This window comes from Pseudorca crassidens, chromosome 15 (assembly GCF_039906515.1).
Source record: "Pseudorca crassidens isolate mPseCra1 chromosome 15, mPseCra1.hap1, whole genome shotgun sequence".
NCBI lineage: Eukaryota > Metazoa > Chordata > Mammalia > Artiodactyla > Delphinidae > Pseudorca > Pseudorca crassidens.
In genome coordinates, this window is record NC_090310.1 from 48,008,558 (window position 1) to 48,034,909 (window position 26,352).

General features: G+C 35.9%; 1 protein-coding gene across 7 annotated transcripts in view; it reads left to right on the forward strand.

The window, feature by feature from the left end:
- The window catches only part of TASP1 (taspase 1), a 274,050-nt gene that overhangs the window by 52,402 nt on the left and 195,296 nt on the right, over positions 1–26,352 (forward strand). For all 7 annotated transcript variants that reach the window (XR_010935134.1, XM_067707466.1, XM_067707465.1 and 4 more), the window contains 2 exons: positions 8,066–8,145; positions 21,507–21,613. Coding sequence is in view for 6 of the 7 variants with exons in the window: in XM_067707466.1 (XP_067563567.1) it covers positions 8,066–8,145; positions 21,507–21,613 (187 nt within the window). In the remaining variant the exon portion in view is untranslated. The remainder of the gene's footprint in view (positions 1–8,065; positions 8,146–21,506; positions 21,614–26,352) is intronic.

Below are 26,352 nucleotides of genomic sequence, written 5' to 3' on the forward strand. Positions count from 1 at the left end.
CTTCAAGCAAGCCTATTGGTGCCATTTTTCCAATGGCATTTGCTCATTTCATGTCTCTGTGTCACATTTTGGTAATTCTCACAATATTTCAAACTTTTTCATTATTATTATAGTTGTTATGGTGTTCTGTGATCAGTGATCTTTAATGTTATTTACTACTATGACTTGTTGAAGGCTCAGATGATGGTTTGCATTTTTTAGCAATAAACTGTTTTTTAATTAAGGTATGTACAGTGTTATTTTAAGCATAGTGCTATTGCACACTTAATAAAATACAGCATAGTATAAACATAATTTTTATATAAACTGGGAAACCAGAAAATTTGTGTGACTTGCTTTATTGCAATATTCACTTTATTGTGGTGGTCTGGAACTGAACTTGCAATATCTCTGAGGTATGCTGGCACTCTGATTTTCTAAGTCTACATAAACATGTACATAGATGTACAAAAAAGTTCTGGAAAGAAGGTTACCAGACTCACCATAATTACCTCTAGGAAGGAGAAAGGAGGGAACAAGATGAGGCAATTGTCAAAGGGGATATGTGCAATATTTTTATATTTTACAAAGATAAAATATATGTGAAAAAGTGATGGCCATCTCTGTATTAAAATTATATCATAAAATGATCCTACAATTGTCTGGAACTAGTGATCTAATTTTCTCACATACATAGTTCTTCAGCTTTATTTTTTGTTTTCAAAATTGCTTGGACCATTTTAGGCATTTTGCATTTTCATGTGAATTTTAGAATTAGTCTGTCAATTTCTGTGACTAACCTGCTGGAATTTTGATTAGATTTGTAACTTATCCATTTTTTAAGGTCTTCTTTAACCTCTCTGAACAGTGTTTTATAATTTTCAGTATACAGATTTTGTACAGTTTTTATCAAATTTATACTTAAGTGTTTCTTTTTGATGTGATAAATTGCATATTTTAAAAAGGCAAATACCAGTTGTTCCTTGCCAATATAGAAATATTAATTTTATTATATTGATATTCTAGCTTAGGAATTTGCTAAATTCATTTGTTCTCATACTGTTTTTACAGATTCCATAAGATTTTCTACATAGTTCTGTCTTCTGGGAATAAAGATAGTTCTTTAAGTAATAAAGATACTTCTTCTTTCTAATGTGAACTCCTTTAGTTAATTTCTTTTTCTTTATTACACTGGCTAGCACCTCCTATGCAATGTGAAATCAAAGTGTGAGAGTAGACATCCTTGCCTTGTTTTGTAGCCTTAGGGAGGAAGCATTTGTTCTTTTACCATTAGATACGATGGCTGCTATAGGTTTATCATAGATGCTCTTTATCGTGTTGAGAAACTCCCTGCTGAGAGTTTTTAATAGGAATGGGGATTGTACTTTTTCAAATGCTTTTCTGCATCTGTTGCAATGATCTTATAATTTTCCTTATTTTGTCAGTTAATATAGTGATTGGTTGATTTTCGATTGTTAAAGCAACAGTTGTATTCCCAGGATAAACTCCACTTGGTTATAATGCATTATCCTTTTTATATGTTATTGGATCCAATTTGCTAACATTTTGTAAAGAATTTTTGCATCTATGTTTATGAGAGACATTGGTCTGTAGCTTTCTTGTAATGTCTTTGGTGTGGGTTCATTTTGCTTCTTGAATATGTAGGGATATATAGTTCATCAAATTTGGAAAATTTTTGGCTATTACTTCTTCAGATATTTTTTTCTGATCCCCCCTTCTCTTCTATCTTCCAGAATTCCAATTACACATATTTGACCTCTTGTAGTGGTCCTACAGATCACTGATAATTTGTTTACTTTTTCCATTCATTTTTCTCTTTGTTTCATTTTGAATAATTTCCATTGCTGTTTTCAAGTTCACTAATTATTTTTTGGCAATATCTAATCACCTGTTAATCCCATCCAGTTTATTTTTCATTTCTGACATTGTAGTTTTTAATCTCTAGAAGTTCAGTTTGCACCTTAAAAAAATGTCTTCTATGTATCTACTTAACATGTTTGATATTTCCTGTAGCTTCTTGAGTATATGAATACAATTATAGTAACTGTTTTAGTATCTTTGTTTCCTAATTCTGTCATCTTTGTCATTTCTGGGTTGTTTTCAATTGAATGATTTTTCTCATTATAGGTTACATTTTCCTGCTTCTTTGCATGTTTGGTAATTTTTTATTGGATTCCAGATATTGTGAGTTTTGCCTTATTTTGTGTTGGATATTTCTGTATTTTAATTCTAGGATGCGGTTAATTTATTTAGAGACAATTTCATCCTTTCAGGTCTTGCTTTATACTTTGTTACATGCAACTAGAGAAGCATTTAGCCTTGAGCTAATTTTGCTTTGCTGTTGGGCAAAACCTTTCTGAGTACTATAACAGATGCAACTAGAATGCGGTTTTTTACTTTGGTGGGAACAGGAGCTGTTTCTGGCCCTGTGTGAACTTGGGGATTGCTTCCTCTAAAACTTTTCATGTTATTCTTTCCCAGGCTTTGGATGATTTCATCTTACACGTACACTGATCTGTACTCAGCTGAAGACTATAGGCGGACTCTGTAGATTTCTTGAGTCATTTCTCTGCACAGCTGTCTCCTCTCTGGTTCTCTGCCCTGTGAACTCGGCCACCTGGGCTTCTCTGGATGCCCAGCTCTCTGTCTTCAACTCAGAGAGGCTGCAGGGCTCTGCCTGAGTTCCTGTTCCTGTGCTGTGGCTGGAAAGTCTCCAGGCAGTAAACTAGGGCAATCATAAGGTTTACCTTGTTTGTTTCCTCTTTTAAGGATCACTGTCCTATGCTACCTACTGTCTAATGCCTGAAAACTATCATTTTCTGTATTTTATCTGATTTTTCTTTTCCATCGGTTCAGGCAAGAGTGTAAATGTATTCCCTGTTACTCCATCTTGTCCAGAAGCATAAATCTCTCACATACCTGCAAGTTCACAGTATACCTGCAGTAGTTAAAAAAAAAACCCAATTCCCTGAGTATCCTAAATAAATAAAACAAATTTATCATGTTTTTACTTTAAGCTTGTTTACACACAACCCTAATAGGTCTAGATATCTAATTTCTATAATGATAATAGCTAAAATTTATTGCCTTTGTACACTGTGAGAAGCATTGTTTTATGTGGTTTGTGTGTATTATCTCATAAAATCATTATATGATTTATGAGGGTAACATACGTTTTGCCAACAAAGAAACTGAGTACCATACTTGACACTGTTATGCTATTAAAAATTTATGGAGTCTGTCCTTATCACATTAGAAGCAGCAGATTAGAACCCATAGAGTAGAATCCTTTTATAATAGTAAGAAGTAATGTTTACACCCATTTAGTTATTCATTCACTTACCCATTCCTTCATTCAGCAAATATTTTTTGTTTACTTCCTGTATGCCAGGCATAGAGGTAGAAAAACTATCAAAAGGACTTAGAAACTGGTCTTCTGGTGTCATCTGTTGAAGAGGCAGGTGACTCTATGGGGGCAGCAAGTCATTGGGTGTTTTCTAAGAAGTCTTTAAATAAAAAGTTCATCTGTCTATATATCTCCTTGAGGAAGACAGGGAGTGTATTTGTTTCAGCTGTATCTAAATTCTGTTAGAATTTTATAAACTCTTACTGCTTTGTTACAAAAACCCTCAGCAAAACTTTAGGCAGAATGGTATTTCTATTAGCTGATAATTTTTTATGTTTTAATTTTCTGGTTATTGCCACCATGATATGATATATTATTTAAGTATTGGTGTTTGGTCAGATTAGTAGAATATATTTAGCATGCATATGATATCCTCATAAATTTGGTGGGCCTACTATCATAAACTGTGTCGTATTTTCCTACGTTTATTTTATTTGTAGAAGTAAATAAATTTTATTTATTTTTACTCCTTATTATTTTTACTCCTTATTATTTTTACTCTTTCCTCCTTCATTTTGATAGGGTACAACTTTGATAGGCACAACCATCCAAAACAGGGGTTGTCAAACTATGGTGTGTGGGCCAAATCTGGACTACTGCCTGTTTTTTGTAAATAAAGTTTTATTGGAACACAGCCATACCCATTTGTGTACATATTGTCTATGGATGCTTGTGCTCCTCAGAGGCCAAACTGAGTTGTTGCAGCAGAGACATCTGGTCAGAAAGCCCAAACTGTTTACTATCGGGCCCTCTACAGAAAAAAAATTGCTGACTGCTACCCTAATATGTTGTAGAATAAGTTATAATTTTTGGAAATTATGTTTCTTTTGGTGAAAAAGGGAAAGCTAGAAAAGCATTATTGCTCCTTAGACCCTCAGATTTTTTGAGATGCAAATTTAATTTTTGGTACATTGTTTATTTAAAAATACTATTTAACCTATTGTATTTCATAAATTCATTGATTTTAGTACCTTTGTTGTATGAATGTGAAAAGAAAATTTAAAAACCTATAGACTAAAAGAAACATAAGAGAGCTATCAACTAATCAGGAGGTATGGATGGGTTAGTTGGGTTCCCCTTCAAACAAAATCGTTTAAAAGGCAAAAATAACAATAATAGCAAAAATTTTATGAGACAATCAGGGAAATGTGAACATCGATTGAATAAACTATTTTGATTCTAAGGATTTATTGTTAATTTTTTTAGGTGTCAATTGGTTATGTTGTGGTTATGTTTTTTAAAAAAGTTATTTTTTGAGATGCATGCTAAAATATTTATATTTGAAGTTATATGATATCTGAGATTTGCTTCAAAATAATCTGGGTGGGAATATAAATTAATGAGATTAGCAATGTATTAACAATTGATGAAAATGGGTGATGATCCTTTGGGTTCATTATACTATTCTCTGTAATGTATATGTTTGAAAATTTTTGTAATAAAAATTTTAAGAAGAGTTAAATCCTTATTATTTAATTTGGTCATTACGTGTTATTTCCACATACAGCAGGTTCTCCCTTATTTGCACTTTATGTGTTTGTAAGCTTTAAATAATCAGTAGCCACCAAATTGGTGGTCTTTCTTCAGTTCTGTGCATTTATGATAAAGAAGTAATAGGTAAAATATATAGAAATCCATTTTTAAGTCCAAAGAGGCAGCTGTCATTTTCTCCTATATCTTTCTTATCCAGCATAATGCATTTTAAGCAGTTTTGAGAGCTTTCTGAATCACTAAATTGCACATTTTTAGACTGACTACATAGTGTCATGGTTTTTGAAAATTTCCCATCCATGAAACTGTTAATTGACCTCACTGTGTTTTCAGGTGTTTGGCTATGCTGGCACTTCAATAGCTCAGCTTGTTGAAGGTTTTAATAATCCCACTCAGTGCTGGTCTCAGTAGTGTTGCTTTTGTTTCTTAACACTTTAGACTTGCTTTAGTGTAAATTAAGGAGAGCGTAACACAAGGAAAATGCTGTCCTTTAGAGAATTTTGACACCCTAGCTTATTGTTGAATATCTTGCCAATGTTTTTCTAATGCTTAGTGTGCTTCAGGCACTGTTCTAAATGCTTAGCATACATGGATATCAATGAAAAACAAAGATCCCTGTTGTTGTGAAGCTTGCAGTTTATTTGAGGGAGATAGATATAAACAACAGATAATATCATCAGTGATAAAGTTATGTGGTATGTGAGAAGGTAGAAAAAAAGAAAAAATGTAAAAAAGAATGAGAGGCATTGGGAGTACTGGGTAGAGGAGCAGTGTGTTGGGTACAGTTTTAAATTGGCCTCATCAGGGAGATGTATTTAAACAGATGGGAAAATTTGCCATTTGGGAAATAAGGAAGATCCTGACAGGGAACAGTCAGGGTGAAGGCCCTGAGGCAGGAGTCCCCTTGGCATGTTGGTGTTTTGTAAGAGGCTGGAGCAGAGTAAGCAAGGGGGCAAGAGGAAGAAGAGATGAGGGGAGGAGGGAGCAGAGAAGACCAGATCACTTGGGAGCCTGGAGATCCTGGTGAAGGCTCCAGTTTTCATGCTAGAGTCCTCATGAGGGGTTTCGCAGGATTTTGAGAAGAGAAATGTCATTACCTGACTTGTGTTTTACAAGGATGTCACTGGCTGATGTGTTGAGATTAGACTGGGGCAGGGGACAGAGCAAGGTGAGCATGGAAGTGATGAGGCCATTTCAACACTGTAGGTAGTAGATGATGGCAGCTCAGACCAGGGCGGTGGCGAGAAGTGGTCAGATTCCAGATGTGTTAACAAGGTGGAGTCGATGGATTTTTCTAGTGAATTGAGGTGAAATTTCTGTGAAAGCTTTCTCCTTGGAGAGTCAGAAGAATATTTGAGAAAAATTTGAACTGGTGCTGCATTCAGTGTTCTGGGAAGAGATTTTTCATTCTTGATAGTATAGTTTTTAGCGAAAGCTCACGTAGCTTTTTAGCATTTTAAAATGATTTCAAAAGCAGTTATATGCCATTTTGTGTGATGTCAAACTACTGGACAAGTAATTTTTGGTAGTAAGGAAAGGTCAAGATCTCAAAATTCTTATCCGTAAGACGGCATCAAATATTCACCTTCCTGTGAATATTGTACAACGCCTAATGTATTTAAAACCTTGCATAGCAGACAACTGCAAACTAATTTTATTTAGAATCAAACCTATGAATGATTAAGAAATGAAAAATAAAACTAAGCTTATGTTATAAAATACTTTCAATTCCAGATGCTGGGATAGAACCCCAAATGACGAACGGGAGTGCTGAGAATACTAGATTCAGCTCCAAACTTCTGTCCTGATCATTTAATTTAATACTTCAGCATCTCTTTTACGTCTTCACATGAAGCGAGTTTATTTCTTATATCAAAGTCTTTTTCTAGCAGAAGGAAGTGCTACAAATGCTGTCGGGACAGCTCAACTTGCATCCAAGTTCCTACCTCAGTTATTCTTCCATTTTCCTTTATGTGACAGCTTTTCTTTGCAGTTTCTTTGCAGTGGTCTTCATTTGGTACAGGAATAGGAGGAACTTTTCTATTTTTGGAGTCCTTTAGATTTTTTTTTAAAAATGGAAGTTTGAAGAGGTATTCTTGTTGGCTCTCTCCCTCTTCTCTCTTTTTTTAATGCTCCCTCCATTCTCACCTTCATATATACTGGAAAATAGTAGTAACTATTGGCTTAACCAATTTGTTTCTCATTGGAACCATTTGGATATGTTTCTGAGTATCAACTTAGACTTTCTTCTTCTAATCTATCATTGATCTTCTTATGAACAATCAAATCTAAAGACTTCAATATGTATTACTTTGAGTTTTTAGTGTTGGAATGATTAGAGGAACAGAAACAAAAACTAGGGAGCAGGAAACTAATGAGTAGGCACTAGTTCAAGGAATCCATTACTAGCTGGCTGAGAGCTTTAAGAAGTTGGCTGTGGAAGGAGATGAAGTGATTGATTATTATGGTAACTGCTTGCTATTACTGTGTTAGGGAATGGGGTGGTTAATTATCCTGCATGCTATTTGAAATCTTTGAAAGGAAGTCTTTTACAGTTAGCTAACAGTATCCTTTTATTCACTTTGTTATGTTAAAACTTGCAGCTTGGGACTTAAAAAAATTACTTTTGGGACATACCACACTGCTTTATTTACCACAGTAAAAATGATTCTGACAGCCATATATATATTTTTATTGCATCGAGGCTTAGAAATGTAAGTGCATATCATTGTGTTTGGGCATCTCTGGATGTACCCCACTCATTTTGGGTAGATCCAGGTGTTATACTAGGCAAGAATACTAAATCTGAAGACATTCACTTAAGCTTTGACTCTTAATCTGATGAAATAGATCTTGTACATAAACTGAGAACGACAGTTGATCCAAGATAAATCTTAGTATTTTCCACTGGGAAATCAACTATTTTTACTTCTTATGTTGCATTTTGCCAATTTTTACTGGTTAGTTATTGCAAATGATATTGTACCATTTCCAGTTGTAAAATTTCTAACTTGGGGAAAAATTAAAAGAATTTTTTAGGCATGTAGCCATTTTGAGGTATTGCAAAATTTTTTCAGTTGCCTTACTATATTACTTATATTACTTTATTGAATATGTAGGAGAAGATGACACTATGAATTTTTAAAAGAGTAATTTTTCTGTTGTTAGCTTTTTAGTTGGAGAAGGAGCCTACAGATGGGCAGTAGATCATGGAATACCCTCTTGCCCTCCTAACATCATGACCACAAGTAAGTAAAACTTTTCAAAATTAAGCTGTATTAGCATATATACCTGAAAGTGTTACATTGCTTTTGATCCATATAGTACCTATATTTAAGGAATAAAGCTTGTATGTTGAAATATTTTAGTTAAAAGATAAATAGAAAGTTATTTGATTTTAAGCCACCTTTATATTCTTGAGGTCCCCCCACTCCTGCTTTCTCACGCTTTTAAAAAAATTTTTTGCTGCATTGGGCCTTCGTTGCTGTGCGTGGGCTTTCTCTAGTTGGGGCGAGTGGGGGCTACTCTTCATTGCGGTGCGCAGGCTTCTCATTGTGGTGTCTTCTCTTGTTGCGGAGCACGGGTTCTAGGTGCGCGTGCTTCAGTAGTTGCAGCACGCAGGCTCAGTAGTTGTGGCTCATAGTCTTAGTTGCTCCGGGGCATGTGGGATCTTCCCGGACCAGGGATCGAACGCATGTCCTCTGCATTGGCAGGCAGATTCTTAACCACTGCGCCGCCAGGGAAGTCCTTGCTCATGCTTTTATAGAAGTATTGTTAAAGGATCCCTTTTAGGCTACTTAAAATAATTACTAACAATAAAACCATAATACCAGCCACTCAGAGAGAGAGAAGAAAACATAGGTCAACATTTACACAACTTTGAGCTAAGGAAGGCCTATCTAGGTACCAGGTGTATGAGAAGGAAGAACAAACGTGTGACTGCAGAAGAGTTAAGACTGAAAAAACATTTATCATAACTATGACAATGGGATACATATGCAAGTTTTGCCAGATTAAAAGTCACACGAATACATGTGATACCCCAATAGAAAAGGGTCAAAAGTCATAAATAGATAATATAACATAACTAATAGGGACATTCAAATTAAGGTCAATACATGTTAAATCTGTTCCTGCTCACTTGGTGAAAGAGTTAAAAAATATTGTATTACTGCTGGTAAGTGTGTGGTAAAATGAACATAATACATTGTAGGTACAAATGTAGATTGGCAGAAGTTTTGGAGGACAGCTAAGTAGTATAAATCAAAAGACTTAAACCCATTCTGCATCTTGGAACTTGTCATCAGAGATATAGACATAGATTTATGTAGAAGGGTACTCAGTGAGCATTATTAAGAATGTAAAAAAAAATTCTATTATATATAAAATAAACTACAAGGATATATTGTATAACACAGGGAATATAGCCAATTTTTATAGTAACTATAAATGGAGTATAACCTTTAAAAAATTGTGAAATCACTATATTGTATACCTGTGACTTATATAATATTATACATCAACTAAAAAAAGGGGAAGAAAAGAAAAACATAAAGAAAGATTATTAAAAAATTTGAAAAAGACTTGTGTCCAACACAAGAGGAACATGAGTAAACTATCACATAGTCTTATAATGAAATGTTATGAAGTAACTGGAAATTGTTATAAAGACTGATAATGATTAAATCTAATAATGACTTAAAAAAGTGAAAAATGAGGTTATAAATATGTATATATGTGTGTTTTATATGTCTGTCTTAAAAAAGAAATCTTGGCTACATGTTTATGCATAAAACAAATAGTAAAAACATATACTACTTGTTTTTTAAATTTTTATCAAGTAATCTATGAATGTAATTTAAATAATCAAATGAAAAAGTGAGGAATCATTAGCTCCAAGGAAACCAAGTTGTATAAAAAAGAGATGACTATTTATCATAGCAAGTGTCTAATAAGGACCAGCTCTTAGTAACATTATATTCAGAATGAACTGCATACTGCTGCAAGTTGTAATTTTGAGAGGCTGGAGGGAGGAGAAATGTGTGTGTGCAGGGAGGCCGGGAGTGTGAGAGTCCTGGAGCCTCACACTCGCCACCACTAATGCTGCCTTAGAGTCTGCCCAGTGGAACTTGCTGTGGAGCTCTTATATCAGGCACACAAATCAGCTCATCTGCCAATTCCATCTTGTTTTTCCTTGGAGGCAGGCCACCTGGCAACCTGGGTCTAGAGTGGGCGCTCAGTAGGCCTGCTGTGCAGCTGTCATCTGGTCTTCACCTCCCCATCACTTTGGAATTCCCTTTTCCTCTCTCCAGTATCAAATTGTCTGTTTCCGAATGTCTTTTTTTTTTTTTCTTGTTTTACTCCCTCATTTGATATATGGAAGGTGGGAAATCACTTTCGCTTAGGTTTCTGAAGAAATTGCTCTGTCTTCTAATTTCCAGTCTTGCTATTATGCAGTCTGCTGGCACTTTGATTCCCAGTTTTTTGTGGTATCTTTTGCCTCTTTGGAAGGAAGTTCTTATTTCAGTGGTCTTATTACCTCAATGATATCTTGGGATAGGTCTTTTTTTACTTATTGTACTGGGTACTCTTTTGGACTCTCCATCTGGAAATCGATGTGCTTTGGGGAAATTAAAAAAAATTTGTGTAATAATCTCTCCCCCTATCTCTCCTTTGTTATATTTTTCTAATTTCTTTCAATTAGATGTTGGATCTTGTACTCTAATCCCATGTATCGTTTTCAAAAGTGACTTTTTCTCCTTTTAAAAATCTCTGTCTTTTGTCCTGCTTTCTGGGAAGTTTCTTCAATTTTATCTTCCAAATCTACTTCTAATGAATTTATAATTTTGGTTTTCATATTTTTAATTTCTAGAGATTCATCTATGATTAATACTTTTAAAACATGGGGTTTTGTTTCATGAACTCAGTATTTTTACTCTCTCTCTTAGGATATTATGGTTTAAAACTTGTTCTTATCCACTGTTTCTGCTTCCTCTGTCTTTGTATTTGTTTCAGACCCTAATACATGTTAGTTAATTTCCTCAACTATCTAGTGACCCTCTGCAGTTTTCATATTCATGAGTGAGTTACCTAAAGACCTGTTGGCAGCTTTGTGTGTGAGGGCAGGTCTGTTTGACCTCAAGAGGGGAGGCATTGATCATTTTTCTACACATTTTCTTTTGGATTAGACAGAGAAATCTTCCCAGCTCTGGCAAGGCAATAGCCAGTATTCTGGTACAGAACAAGGGAAGGGGCTGGAGGTGTCACAGTGCCCTTATCAGACTTTTACATCAAACTCGGTTTTAGGTAGAGCCCCGTACCTGCTCCCAGATGTGCTTGGTGTCTGCTAATTTGGTGCCGATCTAGTTCAGCCTCTCCACGTTTTCTGCAAGCACAAGGAGGGGATTTGGGCATCTACATGTTCCTTATTGAATTTTCTGCCCATTCTCCTGTTTTTAGTCTCAACCTGGCTTTCAGAGACACCAGGTGCTTTCTACTTTGAGCTCTCTTGATGTTTCTTTGGCAGGAATTAGTTTACTTTGGCCGAGATTAGTTTGCTTTGTGATGTCTTGGCTAGTGGGCATTGGGGTTCATCTTCCTCTGCTCAATTAGTTACTGTTTGTCCACTTGCTTTCTATGTTCTAAAACTGTTGGTATCTCCCTTCTCATTATAATCACCCCTTGTGTATGTCAGTCTTTTCCCCCACTTAAATTTCTTTTTGGTAAAGTTTTAGTAGGGCATGGAGATGAATTCATACATTCAGTCTGCCATTTTTACTTTAGAACATTTATATAAAAATGTGTTAGAAAATAGTACTAGTTTTTTTTCAGGTTGGCAAAATTATTTTTGACTATTTTTTATACTTGTAATAAGAAAAATATATTGTGCCATAGATTTTTTTTATGACTTATATAACCAATCAACAAGAAATGTTCTGTGAATAAAGTGTTTGAAAGTTAAGTGATATATTCTTTTTTTTCCAAAAAAGAATGGTTCTGAGCTATGGGGAATTTAAAAGGAGAAATTATAACTATTATTTAGATTAAAAAAATTTAAATACCATCTTATACTCAGCCATTTGTTTAATCCTCAGTAGAAATAAAATGGTATGTTGGTGCTGGTTAATGATAATGTTTTATACTTGATTACCTTTTGGGGGGCATAATTTGTAGGTTTTTATTCCCCTTCAGCTTTTAGAATGTCTTTCTAAGGTTTATTCTAAGTTTATTACACATTTTCACATGTACTTACATATTTCATTCCTATATGTAGATTTGAATTTCTTTCTGGCATCTTTTCCTTCAGCCTGGAATGCTACATATTTTCTGGTAATGTGGTAGATGTAGTGGTGAAAACTTTTCTCAGCTTTCATTATCTGAAAAACATCCTTATTTTGCTTTTACTTTGAAAAGACATTTTTGTTGGATATAGACTTCTAGGTTGGCAGGTTTTTTCCTTTTAGCACTTTTTTTCTTTTTTTTTTACTGTGGTAAAATATTCATAACATAAAATTTACCGTTTTAACAATTTTTTTTTTTTTTTTGCGGTACGCGGGCCTCTCACTGTTGTGGTCTCTCCCGTTGCGGAGCACAGGCTCCGGACGTGCAGTCTCAGCAATGGCTCACGGGCCCAGCCGCTCCGCGGCATGTGGGATCTTCCCGGACCGGGGCATGAACCTGTGTCCCCTGCATCGGCAGGCGGACTCTCAACCACTGCCCCACCAGGGAAGCCCCCATTTAAACAATTTTTAAGTGTATAATTCAGTGGTACTAAATACATTCATAGTGTTGATTAACCATCGCCACCGTCCATTTCTATTTTTTCCTCAGCCCAAACAAACTCTGTACCCATTAAACAGTGATTACCCATCCCCCTCTTCCTGTCCCTGGTAACCTTTATTCTGCTTTCTTTGTCTATGAATTTGCCTGTTCTAGGTCCCTCCTCTAAGTGGAATCACGTAATATTTGTCATTTGTATTATTTCACTTAGCATGTTTTCATCTATGTTGTAGCATGTATCAGAATTTCCTTCTTATAGCTGAATAATATTCCATTGTATCCTTTTAGCACTTTTAAAGATGTTATTCCATTATATTTTGGATTCCATTGTTTCTGCTAGGAAGTTAGACATGATCATTATTGCTTCCTTGTGTGTAATGTGTCTTCTTTTTTCTCTGTTTTAAAAAATTGTTCTATTTGTTTTCACCTAGGTATGGTTTCCTTTGTGCTAGTTTTATTGTGCGTGTTGAATGTGAGGGTTCAGTTTTTAATCAAATTAGGAAAACTATTGGACTCTCTGCTTCATGCTCTCCCTCATCTGTTTCTAGGACTTCAATTTCACTTATATTAAAACATTTGATACTGTCATGTGTTCCTGAGGCTCTGATTTTTTTCAGTCTTCGTTCTCGGTGCTTTCTGTATTAGTCAGGACTCTCCATAGAGACAGAACCAATAAGATACCTATCTATCTATCATCTGTCTATCTAAAGAGATATTATAAAGAATTGGCAATCATGGAGGCTGACAAGCAATTATGGAGGCTGACAAGTCCCAAGATATGCAGGGTCAGTCAGCAAGCTGGAGACCAGGAGAGCCAATGGGGTAGTTTCAATCCAAGTTCAAAGGCCTGAAAACTGGGAGGGTCAATTGTATAGTTCCAGTGTGAAGGCTGGCAGGCTTGAGACCCAGGAACAGCTAATGTTTCAGATCAAGTATGAAGGCAGGAAAAAGTTGATGTTCTAGTTGAAAGGCAGTCAGGCAAGAGGAATTTTCTCTTACTGTGGGAGAGTCTGCATATTTGTTGTATTAAGGCCTTGAGCTGATTGGATGAGGTCCATTTACAAAGGGAGGGCAATCTGCTTTACTCCGTCTATCAATTTAAATGTAAATCTCAACCTTATCAAACATACCCTCACAGACATACCTAGAATAAAGCTTGACCAATATCTGGGCACTCTCTGGCCCAGACAAGTTGTCAAATAAAATTAACCATCACACTTCTATTTGTTTGATTTCTGTTGAATTGGTCTTTGAGTTTATTGATCTTTCCTCCTGCAGTATCTAATTTGATATTAATCTGATGTTATGATTTAAAAAATATAAAATATTATGTTTTCAGTTTTAAAGTTTCCATTAAAAAACAGCCTTCATCTTTGTCTTGAATTTCCCATGTCTTCACCCATTATATCCATTGTTGGCATATTTATCATTGTTATTTTGAAATCTTTGACTGCTAATTCTAAAATCTAGGTAATCTGTGGGTCAGTTTCTATTGATAGATTTTTTTTTTTCTTGACCTTGGTCACACTTTCCTGTTTAGTTGCATGTCTCAATTTTTTTTTTTAAAAATTACACCTTGTGACTATGATTTGTTATCATACTTTGAATGATGTTGAGTTTGTTCTAACATGTAATTAAATTATTTGCAGTTCACCTTGATATTGTCACAGCCTGGTTTTTGGCTTTGTTAAAGTGAGTCTATTTCAGTTTTTTTCTTAATCCTAGAGTTGTCTCTTAATACTAGTTTGTGGTCTTTATTCCTGAGATATGGCCTTTCTGGGGTTTCAGTGGAAAGTCTCAAACTTGAAATTTTGTCTCTTCTACAGTGGGTATTTACTAAAACATCTGTTCACTTTTCAGCTGTTATTTTCCTCCGTGGACTTTACGGAATCTTGCATCCTGTATGAACAGTCAAGGACTCATTCAGGATTTGAGGGGACTTTTACATAGATTTTTGGGCTTCTTTTTTTGTGGATTTCTCCTTTCCAGGATTCCTCCCTTACTTTCCAGTGGCTTCAGTAGCCCCAGACTCCTTCATCTCAGGCCAATAAGACTGTAGTTTTCTACCTGAGCTCTATTTTCTGTGTATCTCACAGAGTGGGGAGTGCCTCATGGTGGAAGCTGTTTGAATTTGGATCTCACCCAGTATGTTTCTTTTCTTTCAGTGGTTGAATCCTCTCCTATTTCTGCCAGCTTTTCGTCACTTGCCTTCAAATAGGCATTTTTTTTTTTTTTTTAGTTTAAAACTTCTGCCCAGAGTTTGTAATTATTATTGGTCTGTAGGTTAGTCTCATATAAGCTATTCTTTCATTACCAGGAGCTGGAACTGATGTTTTGTAAATGTGTACTATTAACAAATATAATAAAAATAATATAAATTAATAAATGTATCTAACCATTGTATTTATTACTTTTTAATTGTGTGGCAGAGGAATAAGTTATCTTCTTAAATATTGAAGCATTTTACATAAACCTGGTCTTCCTTTTTACTCCCATTCCCAATCCCAGACTCCTGCTCAGTCTGATAACCACAGTTACTTGTTTGATTTGCTTCTCTCTGTTCCAACAGAAATGTTGGAATATATAGTATTCCAACGTATATAGTTAGAAAAGAATATATAGTATTCTGTTTTAAGTAGATAAATGGTATCATACTGTAGTATCTTTAGTAAGTTTGTAGATAAGTAGTATTATAACATGGCTTTTAAAAATATTTTTTGTAATGCAGCAAGATGTATTTTGAAATCTGTCCATGTTGATATATATAGATGAATTAATTTTTAAACTGTTGAATAGCATTTTACCATATTTATTTAGCTGTTTCTTTATTGATAGGCATTCAGGTTGATTCTAGATTTTGCCATTAACATTGATAATTCCATGAATATTCTTGTACACATCACTTAATATATACGTGTTCTATTGGGGTAGATAGTTGGAAGTAGAATTGCTGACTCATAGAGGATGTGCATTTACTGTTTTGCTGGCTATTGCCAGATTCCTAAGAGGTTTGCTGTCTACTTTTGAGAAGTCTGTCTTTGTATAGTTGGTACCATTGATGAACACATAGTAGCTCAGAGCACAGACTTTAGAGGCCTTTATGTGACCAGGGGCAAGTTACCTCCAAGACACTTTTCTCATGGAGGCGTTGTGATTCCTTGAGGTAATGTATCAAGAATTCTTACTCCAATTTTGGGGGCATAGAAACACTCAGATGTTGACTATTAATATCATTCTCACTGTCATTAATATGTTGGATGTGAAAATGATCTTGGTGATGTGATTTCATCAGAATTTAATAGGCTTAGCTCTTTAGCACTGACTAATAAGATGATTTTAGTGATTGATCGTATCTGGAGTTAGGTGTAACCAGTAGAGCAGTGGTTTTCTACTTTGGCTGCACATCAGAGTCACTGGGGAGCTTTGAAAAATTCAGAAGCCCTGGCTGCACTCAAAATCAATGAAAACAGCAACTCTGTAGATGGGACCCAGGCATCTGTAGTTTTTAAAGTTTTGTAGGTAATTTCAATGCGCATTCAGTTTTCAGAATGTCTGAGATGGAATGTGTACATTCTTTTGAATTCTTCCAGAAAATTCATTAAAGTTGAAATTGAAAGTAATTTTGTTTTCCTTTGGTAAAGGACAACCTTAAATAGTTTGTGCTACAAAGTTGCTACCATCTATTCCTTAATTTTCAGCTGTTTTATGCTTTGATTGGACCTGGGATACATCTTTAAATTAAGTAATGAGTAGATTAAGGATGTTATTCTATTCTTTCAATTTATGGGCATGATTCCACCACAAGGAATCCTATTTTCTTCTTTTCTGTTGGCTAGATTGTGTTCTTACAGTTTTTCTGCCTTTGTGTAAGGTACTTTGAAAGACAACATGATATTAAACATACTTTGTAATTGTAGAGTTTTATCATAACTGGTATATGATATATCAACACTTAATTTCATATGGCTAGTTAATATGGCCAGTTATGCTGTTTCAAATTTTTTATTTTGAAGTACTTATAAATTCACATGCAATCTTAAGAAATACAACAGAGAGATTCCATGTACCCTTTGCCCAGTTTCCATCAATGGGAACATCTTGCCAAACTACAGTACAATATCACATTCAGGATAGTATTGACAGTCAAGATACACAACACTTTTATCACCACAGGGATATCTCATGTTGCCCTTTTATAGTCTCACCTACTCACCTCCAACCTTCACCCCTTCCTTGACACCTGGCAGTGCTAATCTATTCTCCGTTTGTATAATTTTGTCATTTCAAAAATGTTATATAAATGGTATCATATAGGATATGAGTTTTTGGGAATTGGCTTTTTTATCACGTAGTATAATTCTCTTGAGATTCATCCAGGTGGTTGTTCTTATCAATAGCTTGTACCATCTTATTGCGAAACAGTGGATGTACCACTGTTTGTTTAATCATTTATCCATTGAAAGGCACCTGGGTTATTTCCAGTTTGGGGCTATAATAAATAATGCTGCTATAAATAAATATACATGTACTTTTTTTTTTTTTTTTTGTGGTACGCGGGCCTCTCACTGTTGCGGCCTCTGCCGTTGCGGAGCACAGGCTCTGGACGCACAGGCTCAGCAGCCATGGCTCACTGGCCCAGCCGTTCCGCGGCATGTGGGATCTTCCCGGACCGGGGCACGAACCCGTGTCCCCTACATTGGCAGGCGGACTCTCAACCACTGCGCCACCAGGGAAGCCCTACATGTACATTTTAAAAAATTTCGGTAAAATACACAATGTAAAATTTACCATCTTAAACATTTTTAATGGTACATTTCAGTAGCTTTAAGTATATTTACATTGTATAACTATGACTACCATCCATCTGCAAAATCCTTTTCATCTTGAGAAACTGAAACTCTGTGCTCATTAAACACTAACTCCTTGTTTCCTTCCACCTGGCCCTTGGCAACCACCATTCCTAGTTCTGTCCCTATGAATTTGACTACTCTAGGTACCTCTTATAAGTGGAATCACACATTTTTTCTTTCTTTCCTGACAGGCCTATTTCACTTAGCATGATGTCCTCAAGGTTCAACCATGTTGTAGCATGCGTCAGAATTTCTTTTTAAGGCTGAATAATATTCCATTGTATGTATATATCACATTTTGTTTATCCATTTATACATTGAATGGTTTGAAGCAACTTGAGTTGTTTCCAACTTTTGGTTATTACGCATAATGCTGCTATGAACACAGGTGTACAAATATCTGTTTCAATTCTTTTGGGTACCCAGAAGTGAAATTGCTGGATTATATGGTAATTCTGTTTTTAATTTTTTGAAGAACCAGTGTACTCTTTTCCATTACAGCTACACCATTTTAAATTCCCAGTAATAGTGCACAAAGGTTCCAATTTCTCCACAACCTCATCAACACTTGTTATTTTGTTTTTTGTTTGGTAATAGCCATCCTAATGGGTATGAGGTGGTATCTTGTGATTTCAGTTTTCATTTCTTAATGATTATGCTGTCGAGTATCTTTTCATGTGCGTTTTGGCCATTTGTATATCTCCTTAAATGTCTGTCTTCAAAAAGGGAGACAAGGACTAGCCTTTTAAATTCCCTGGAGGTCACTTCATCTGGAGGGAGAGGCACTGCAACAATGGCTGTCTGCCTCTGAGTCTGTACCTCTGTGACCAGAACCAGCAATCAGAGCACAGATTCTGGTATTTGGAGGAGAGGGTCTTTATTGCCCACCCTGACTCTCACAAGCTATGTGCAAGCTGCTCTAGGAGCGTATGCCCAGCTGCCTGCCACAGGGTTGGGGATAGGGTGTGGGGAGGCTACTGTGCGAAGAGCTGAAGTTGACCCAAATTAACCACAGTTTACAATGAAGCTTTCCCCTGGAAACCTTCCTCTTTAATAGACTCCAGAGTTGTATAATACTTAACATTAGACAGATTCTATCAGGCCAGTTGTTGTCTAGGTGGGGAGACAGATTCCTGGTGCTTCTTACTCTGCCATCTTCCCTCTAGCTCCAGCTTATTAATTTTATATCAGACTGTTCTGATTCAAGGTTATTAATCCTATCTATAACTATTTGCATATACTTTAAAATTTAAAAAGATGCCATTTATCATTTACCTTTGCATATGATGTCTTTTGCCTTGTAGACATTTTAAATTTTACATGGTTTTATCAATGAACCATCCTTTTGATGGATTCTGGCTTTGATAACATTCAATGTAAAATATTCTACTTTAATGTTAAAACGAGTAAAAATAAAAAATAAAATCTCTTTCAGAAAAGACTGATATAAAAAGACTGGTATTTATGCCTACTGTGTGATGGCTTAATCTTTTTGGACTTCTTTTTGTAGATTTTATATGTTTAAATCATTAATACTTATAAGGTTTCAGATTTGTGTGTAGTGTGGGGTAGGAATTTAATTTATGTTTTTTTCCCCAAATAGGTAATGTATTGTGCCAAGAAAGTTTACTGAATAACATATAGATTTCCCAGTGGTATGAAAAAGCAGTGTTATTCTCAAATTCTATTAGGGATATACATGAGTTTGTTTCCAAACTTGTTGGTCAGTTCCATTACTTTTTTTTGTCCATTACTACACTATTGTTCTTAGACTTTGTCTTGAGGGCAACTCTGGTTCCTTTTCCACTTAATTTTCCTAACATATTTGTTTTTCCTTATTTAAAATTTTCTTGATTAATCTTAAAGGTAATATGTTAGAGTATCTTTGTTATTTTCCCACTGTTATTTTGATTAATTTACATCAATGTGGGGGAAATAAATATGCACTTAAAAACACTGTGACACTTTATTGTTTTACTGCAATTTTCATTTAGATTTGCCTGCACATATATTCTTTTCTTTGCACTTAATTCCCCACCCTTCTCCCTACCTGTTTTTTTTTTTTTGTCTTTGAGCTTTCACTTTGTATTATTTTGCCTGTTACGGAAGAACACCCTTTAATGTTTTTCATTAGTACAGGTCTTGCTGGTGATGAATTTGCTCATTCTTGTTCACCTGAAACTATTTTTATTTCACCTTCATTTTTGAAGGTTAATTTTACTGGATATAATGTTCTGGGTGAGCAGATATTTCCTTTCAGTGCATTGAAGATAACCACCTTGTCTAAATGCACTTGGTATTGGGGTAGAGGGTAGGGGTAGACTTGCTTGTTTCTAGCTCAGCCTTCCTGTGGGGATGTTGGCCCTTTCAATCCCTAGCTTGCTGTGGGAAGTGTCTCCTATGAAACTCCCACCTTTAATGGGCTCTGGGTTTGACTTATGCCTCTCCTTGATGCCACGGAATCAAATTCAAGTGCGCAAGTGTTGGCAGATGCTCACAGTGCAATAATAATAGCTTTAGTCTTCAGTTTACCCCCAGAAGAGCTCGATACTTTTTATAAGGTTTTTAATGCTTTTAAGGTGGTGTTTTTCATATTTTATCTAATATTTTTGATAATATTTGGTGGGAGAATTGCTCTTAAGAATTTAGTCTGCCATTATCAGAAAACTTTGGTAATCTTTTCAGTGTTATATTCCAGTTTGTAATTTCTCTTGTCAGCTGAATCTAATTGTTTAAATCTGTATATCAAGTCTTAAAATTCCAGTTATTGTATTTTTTATTTTTAGAAGTTCTATTTGGTTCTTCTTCAAGTCTGCCTGGGAATTTTATCATCTTTTCTTCCTTAGTTATATTTTCAATATCTTTTTTTTATGTCTGTGAGCATAAACATGTTTTATATTCTATATATGATTACACTAGTATCTGAGGTCTTTGCCGGTTGGATTATACTTTCTGATGTTTGGCTGACTTTTGTTTTTTCATTCTTGGTGATTTATTTCTCATTCGTTTTATGAACTGTTTTTTTAACTATGGGCTCATATTAATTGGAACATGGGAATTCTTTGAGGTCTGGGTGAGCTAAGGTGGGTTTTTCCAGGGAGTATTTGCATTTGCGTTTAATGGGTTTTTGAAGCATTACCTCACCGAGATCATTTTTGGTTTTTTGTGTTTTTCAGGCCACATAGGTAATACGAATTCTCCTAATTCTGTCTGAACTTAAAAATTTTTTTTTATACTTTAATGTTATATAGATATGTATTTTGTTCTTATAATTTTAATTGTTCTTCAAGAGCAGCGCCCCGTCCTCACCCCATCTTGTGCGCGCATGCGCACACACATGCGCGTACACACACCCACACCCACACCCACACATGCACATACACACACCCACACCCACACATGCGTGTACACACCCCCCCCCCCACCCCCCCCAACACCCACACCCACACACACCCACAAAACAGAACTCCCCTTCCCAAACCAGCCAAGTGTAACAGGACTTTTCTTGTCTTACGTTTATAGCCAAGGCGGTGACTTACAAGTTTCCTGATTCTTTGCATATTGCGGCATTTTCTAGTTTTCCCTTTCATTGGGCGTATCACCCTTTGGGGTTCCCCCTTTTTATGTGGATGATCTCCAATACGTTTTCTCCTGCTGCATTGTCCCAAGTCTCAGCTCTTGTCTCTTATGCACAGAGACCTTCAAAACCAGAGCGGGCCATGGCATGCATTAGCAGACACTCCTGGAGAGCATCTACCTTCAGAACTCACTTGTCTCTCTGGATTTGACCTTTTTCTTAATTTTTTTACTTTAGGTTATTTTTCTTATTCCCTCCCACCTCAGTGTACACTGAAAAGACTTTATAAAACCCTTTATCCAACATTCTTAAGGATTTTGTCCTGAGGAGGCTCTTCAGGATCTCTCATCGGCCCCATTGCCCTAATATTTTTCAAATGTTATTTTTAATGTTTCTTTTATAGGATTCAGTTTAGCTGCATTTAAAAGAAACAAGAGGAAACTAGAGCTGGCAGAAAGGGTGGAAACAGATTTCATTCAACTAAAGAAAAGAAGACAATCAAGTGAAAAGGTCAGGAGGTGTTTGAAATATTAATAATGAATGTATCATAATGATATACTTAGCCTGCATTTAGATATATAAGCCTCAGAATAGTACAACCCAGTAGAAATATAATGCATGCCACATATGTACTTTTTAAGTTTTCCAGTAGCTGCATTTAAAAAAATTAAAAGAAACAGGTGAAGTTAATTTTAAGACTTATTTAAAACAGTGAATCTAAAATATCGCTTCAAAAATGTGATCAGTGAAAAAATATTACTAGTGATCTAGTCTATTTTCTTTTTTTTTTTGTATTAAGTCTTCAAAAAGCAGTGTGTATTTTACACTTACAGCACGTCTCAATTATGACATTAACTTTTCATTGGAAATATGGTCTGTATCTATATATCATAAAGTTAACAGTTGAAAAAGTAGGCTTACATAACAAGTTACATAACAAACATACTTAAGACTTCCCAGAAATTGAGTTGAAACTCTGTTTTAAAATTAAAGTTTATTAAAATGTAATAACATTAAAAATTTAGCTTCTCATTTGTCCTCACCACAGTTTAAGTGCTCAGTTAGCTCCATGTGGCTCCTGGCTGCTGTTTTGGTCCTTGCAACTCTGGATGAACGTGGCTGTTTAGGGGATAGAGTGTTATAAGGAAATGTATATATTGGATTCATGTAGGTTTTTTTGTACATTCTAATGACATGTCTCTGTTTCTTGTTCTTATATTTTCTTTGTTTGCATTTCATGCATTTGTGTGCCCTCATGAGCCTGCGTGTGGCATTTCTTAGGTGTTTTGGGGGATAGAAAAATTAAAAACCATAACATTCATGCTCAAACTATGGCTTAGAGGTCCGTTAGTACACAGTTCATGATGGAGTTCTCATGTCACATCGTCATTTGATATAACTTGGCATCTCGTTAATATTCTTCATTGATTAGTCCCATAATTGCTTATGTACTGGCTAATGCTTTCCGTCATAGCTATATGTGGTTCATTCACATATGAATGCATACTAAATCTTCTCTCATGGTGATAGATATTTTTCCAGTATGTTGCCACATGGGACAATTAATCAAACATTTTGGTCCAAACCTTTTTATTTTTCTGCCAGAGAAGAGTAGAAATTTAGGAGGCAAATGAACAAATGAGTAGGTAGACCTTGGTGAAAGTGCCTAGTAGTGTGGTTCTGTTTCTTCGGTTTTTGCATCCCATGTGATGTCTGAGTAAGCAAATTTAGGACTTCTGTTCTTTTAAAAAAACTGATAAAATTTGCATATAATGAGCAATTTAATAAATATATATATATAGCCATGTAACCCATATACCTATCAAGATGTAGAACATATCTGGTTCTTTTGTACTTCCTTTCAGCCATTCTCTACCCTTCATAGGTGACCACTGCTCTGAGTTTTATCACCATAGATGTTTTGTGTTGCTCTTGAACTTTGTATAATTGGAATCTTACAGAATGTACTCTTTTCTATTTGCTTTCTTTCACAAAGCGTTTTTGAGACAGTGGGTCACAGGTTTATTCTTTTTTATTACTGAATAATATTCCCATTTACTGTAAGTTGTTTATCTATTCTCCTACTGATGGACATTTGGTTCATTTCCAGGCTTGTACTTTATGAATAAAGCTGTTATGAACATTCTTATACAGGTCTTTTTTTCAGGGACATCAGTTTAGGGTTTTTATGCATAGAAATATCAGTTGACCTTATAGAGAATATCTTCAGCTGGTCTTACTTAGAAGATTCACTTTTTTATTCAGAAAATATTTATTAAGCAGCTACTCTTGGTGCTGAGCTGGGTAGTAAGAAAACGGTGGTGAACAGGATGGAGGTAATTCCTGCTCTAATGAAATTTTACATTTTAGTGTCTAGAGACGGAAACATATAAACATACAATCAAGTAAGATAATTACCATGTTTGATAACTGATATAAAGGAAAAAAAAAGCACAAGATGATATGATACAAAGTAACTTGGATATGAGAGATGGAGGGGAGACTCAAAAGAGGACTCCTTTAGTTAGGATGATACCTTGCTAGTTAGAGACCTTTCTGAGGGTGTAACATTTGAGGCGACATCTGAAAAATATGAAGTGAGTTTTATGAGAAGTCAGTGGAATAGTGTTCCAGGCAAAATGAACTGCATGTGCAGTGGCCCTGGTGGGGACTTGGCATATCGGAGGAATGGAGAAGAGGGGCATTGTGCCTAAAGCATGGTGGGCAAGAGGAGGATGGTATGATCTGAAGCTGGAGAGGTAGGTAGATGCCGGCTCCTTGAGGAGTTTCCACTTTTGTTTCATGAATAATGAGTTATTGTAAAAGCAGAGAAGCAACACTGCCTTATTCATATTTTACAGAGTTCTTTCTGGCTGCTACGTGGTGAATAGGGGAAGGCAAAAACAGAAGTGAGGAGATTAGTTACAAAGTTATTACAGTTGGGAGATGGTGCCACATGGACTGTGGATGTTAGGGATGGAGATGGAGAGAAGTGAATATATCCAGGATATATTATAAGGGCTCCTAGAAAGACAGGAATTACTGATGCCTTATAGAGAGGGGATTTAAAAGTTTTAGTTTTTAGTCATAGTGTATTGCCATTTACTAAGGTGGTGCAGGGAGCTGGAGAAAGTATGGCATCAAGGTGATGGAGGTGGGAAGTGGAAATCAAGAACTTTCTTAGTTCATGTTCCCTTAATGAACTCAGATTAACCAATGCTTTTCATTTTCACAATAACACATATTATCTGATGCCAAGGCACCCTGAACACTCAAGGTAACAGACCACTTTTAGTGTGCTATGTTCCTCTACTCCTTTCAGTTGAATTTTGTGCCACCAAGAGCTTCATTACGCTCATTGTTTTTATCATTTTATCCTTTATCATAATTCATTGTCTCTCATAAACTGATGAATATTGAGTTTAAAAAGAGAATTGTCTGCTTGAAAACTGAAAGAGTTGTTTGTTTGAAAACTAACTTGAAAAAGCAGAGTGGGTCTATAAAAAGTTGCTGTAGAATTAAGCATGGGCAAACCAGCTGTAAAAGATTGAGAAAAATCGGAAAAATCTAGAAGCTTTGTGCATTCAGAGTATGTTGTTAGTGTATTTATATTCTTGTTCTATTTTTAGATAAAATAAAACTTGAAATCATAGGACAGTCCAGGGTGTTATAGGAAGATGATATGGAACATTTGTATGTGGGCTCACATTCAGAGAAAGTCTTATATGAAAAGATTGGCTAGTGAATGAATGAATTGGTTTTGTGTTTTAAATAAAAAGGAAATATTTACAATATGTGTCCTACTTTATGATTCTGTACTTCACCCAGAGAATATTCAATTTTTGAAAAATTTAAACAACCACTCATCAACCTGGTTAAGAGGATTTGCAATAAAAAGCTGGATGTGGCAGCAGGGAAGATTAACTGTGGAGTTGGTTTTATGCATCTGAAGCTTAGGGGTAGGTCAGGGGGGACATTCCCATTTGGCAATCATTGGCATCAAAAGGAATATGAATCCACGTGTCCAGATGAGCTCACTTAGTAGGAGTGAGTGAAGATAGAGGTCTGAAAACTGAACCCTGGGCCAGGCCAACATGTCTACATTGGGAGGAGGAGAAACCAGCGAAACAGAAAGATGGAGCAGCCAGTGGGGCAGAGGGGCCATCAGGAGAGTGTCTGGGAAGCAGAGAGGAGCGTTCAAAGTTAGGCGTCACCTGGGTCAAGTGCTGCTGACAAAACAGTTGGGAGGACAGAGGACTGGCCACTGGACTCGGCACCTGGAGACTTTGGACCTGGATGAGGACAGTTTCCATGACGTGGTGGATTGTAGAGCAGGTGGAGTGGGTCCATCAGGGAGAACAGGTTGGAGATAATTCTTTTGAGAAGTTTTGCTGTGGAGTGGGGAGAGAGAGGTGGGGAGATAGGGTCAAGACACCGTACCACGGTTACCTTCTGTGAATTCACTGAGTAATTTCACCTAGGAAGGCTCAGTTTCCTTATCTTTAACTGAAAATAGTGATAATTCTGCTCCCGTAGCAGGGCTGTTAGGAGGAACAGATGTGTTAATGGATGTTCAAGTGTTTGGTGACTGTCACTGACTGAGACACCATTGTTTTTGCCTTTGCCATTGTTTGCCTTCATCTCAGCCAAAAAAGAAGGGAAACTGCTACTCTGGGTGCTACTCCGGGTGGAATCTTGTAATGGAGAAAGGGAGGGTGGTAATGGCGGTCACTAGTAGTGGGTGGAGAGGTGGAATTCAGGCATGATTCAAATGGAGTATTTTAGACCCCTGAAATGACAGGAAAATATTTTTAATATTCAGAATATATGAACTTTAATGTGTACAAAGCACTGTGTTTTACTAGGACCCAGCTTCTGCCTTTAGGGAAGGATGCGGGCCATAGGCTTTGTTTTGCAGATGTTTGCTGTATAACCTTGGCAAAGGTAATAAAAACGCTCCGAGAAAGAAAAGACCACCAGATAATGAGCCAATGGCGCAGAAAATTATAATTTTTGAGAGGAAGCGTAGCAATTTTTTAGAGATGTGACAGGAAAGGACAAATAGCTGTTTTCTAAATCAACCTGTATTTAGTTTATTTCTCCCTGTCCTGTGTGTATAGTTTTCAGCATAGTTTTGGTTAGCCAGCATTGACTAAAGCCTGGAACTACTGTGTGTTGTGGCTACATAAAAGAAGCTGTGAGTTGGGTATATAAATATAATAAAAAGAATAGAGTTTTTGGTAACTTTC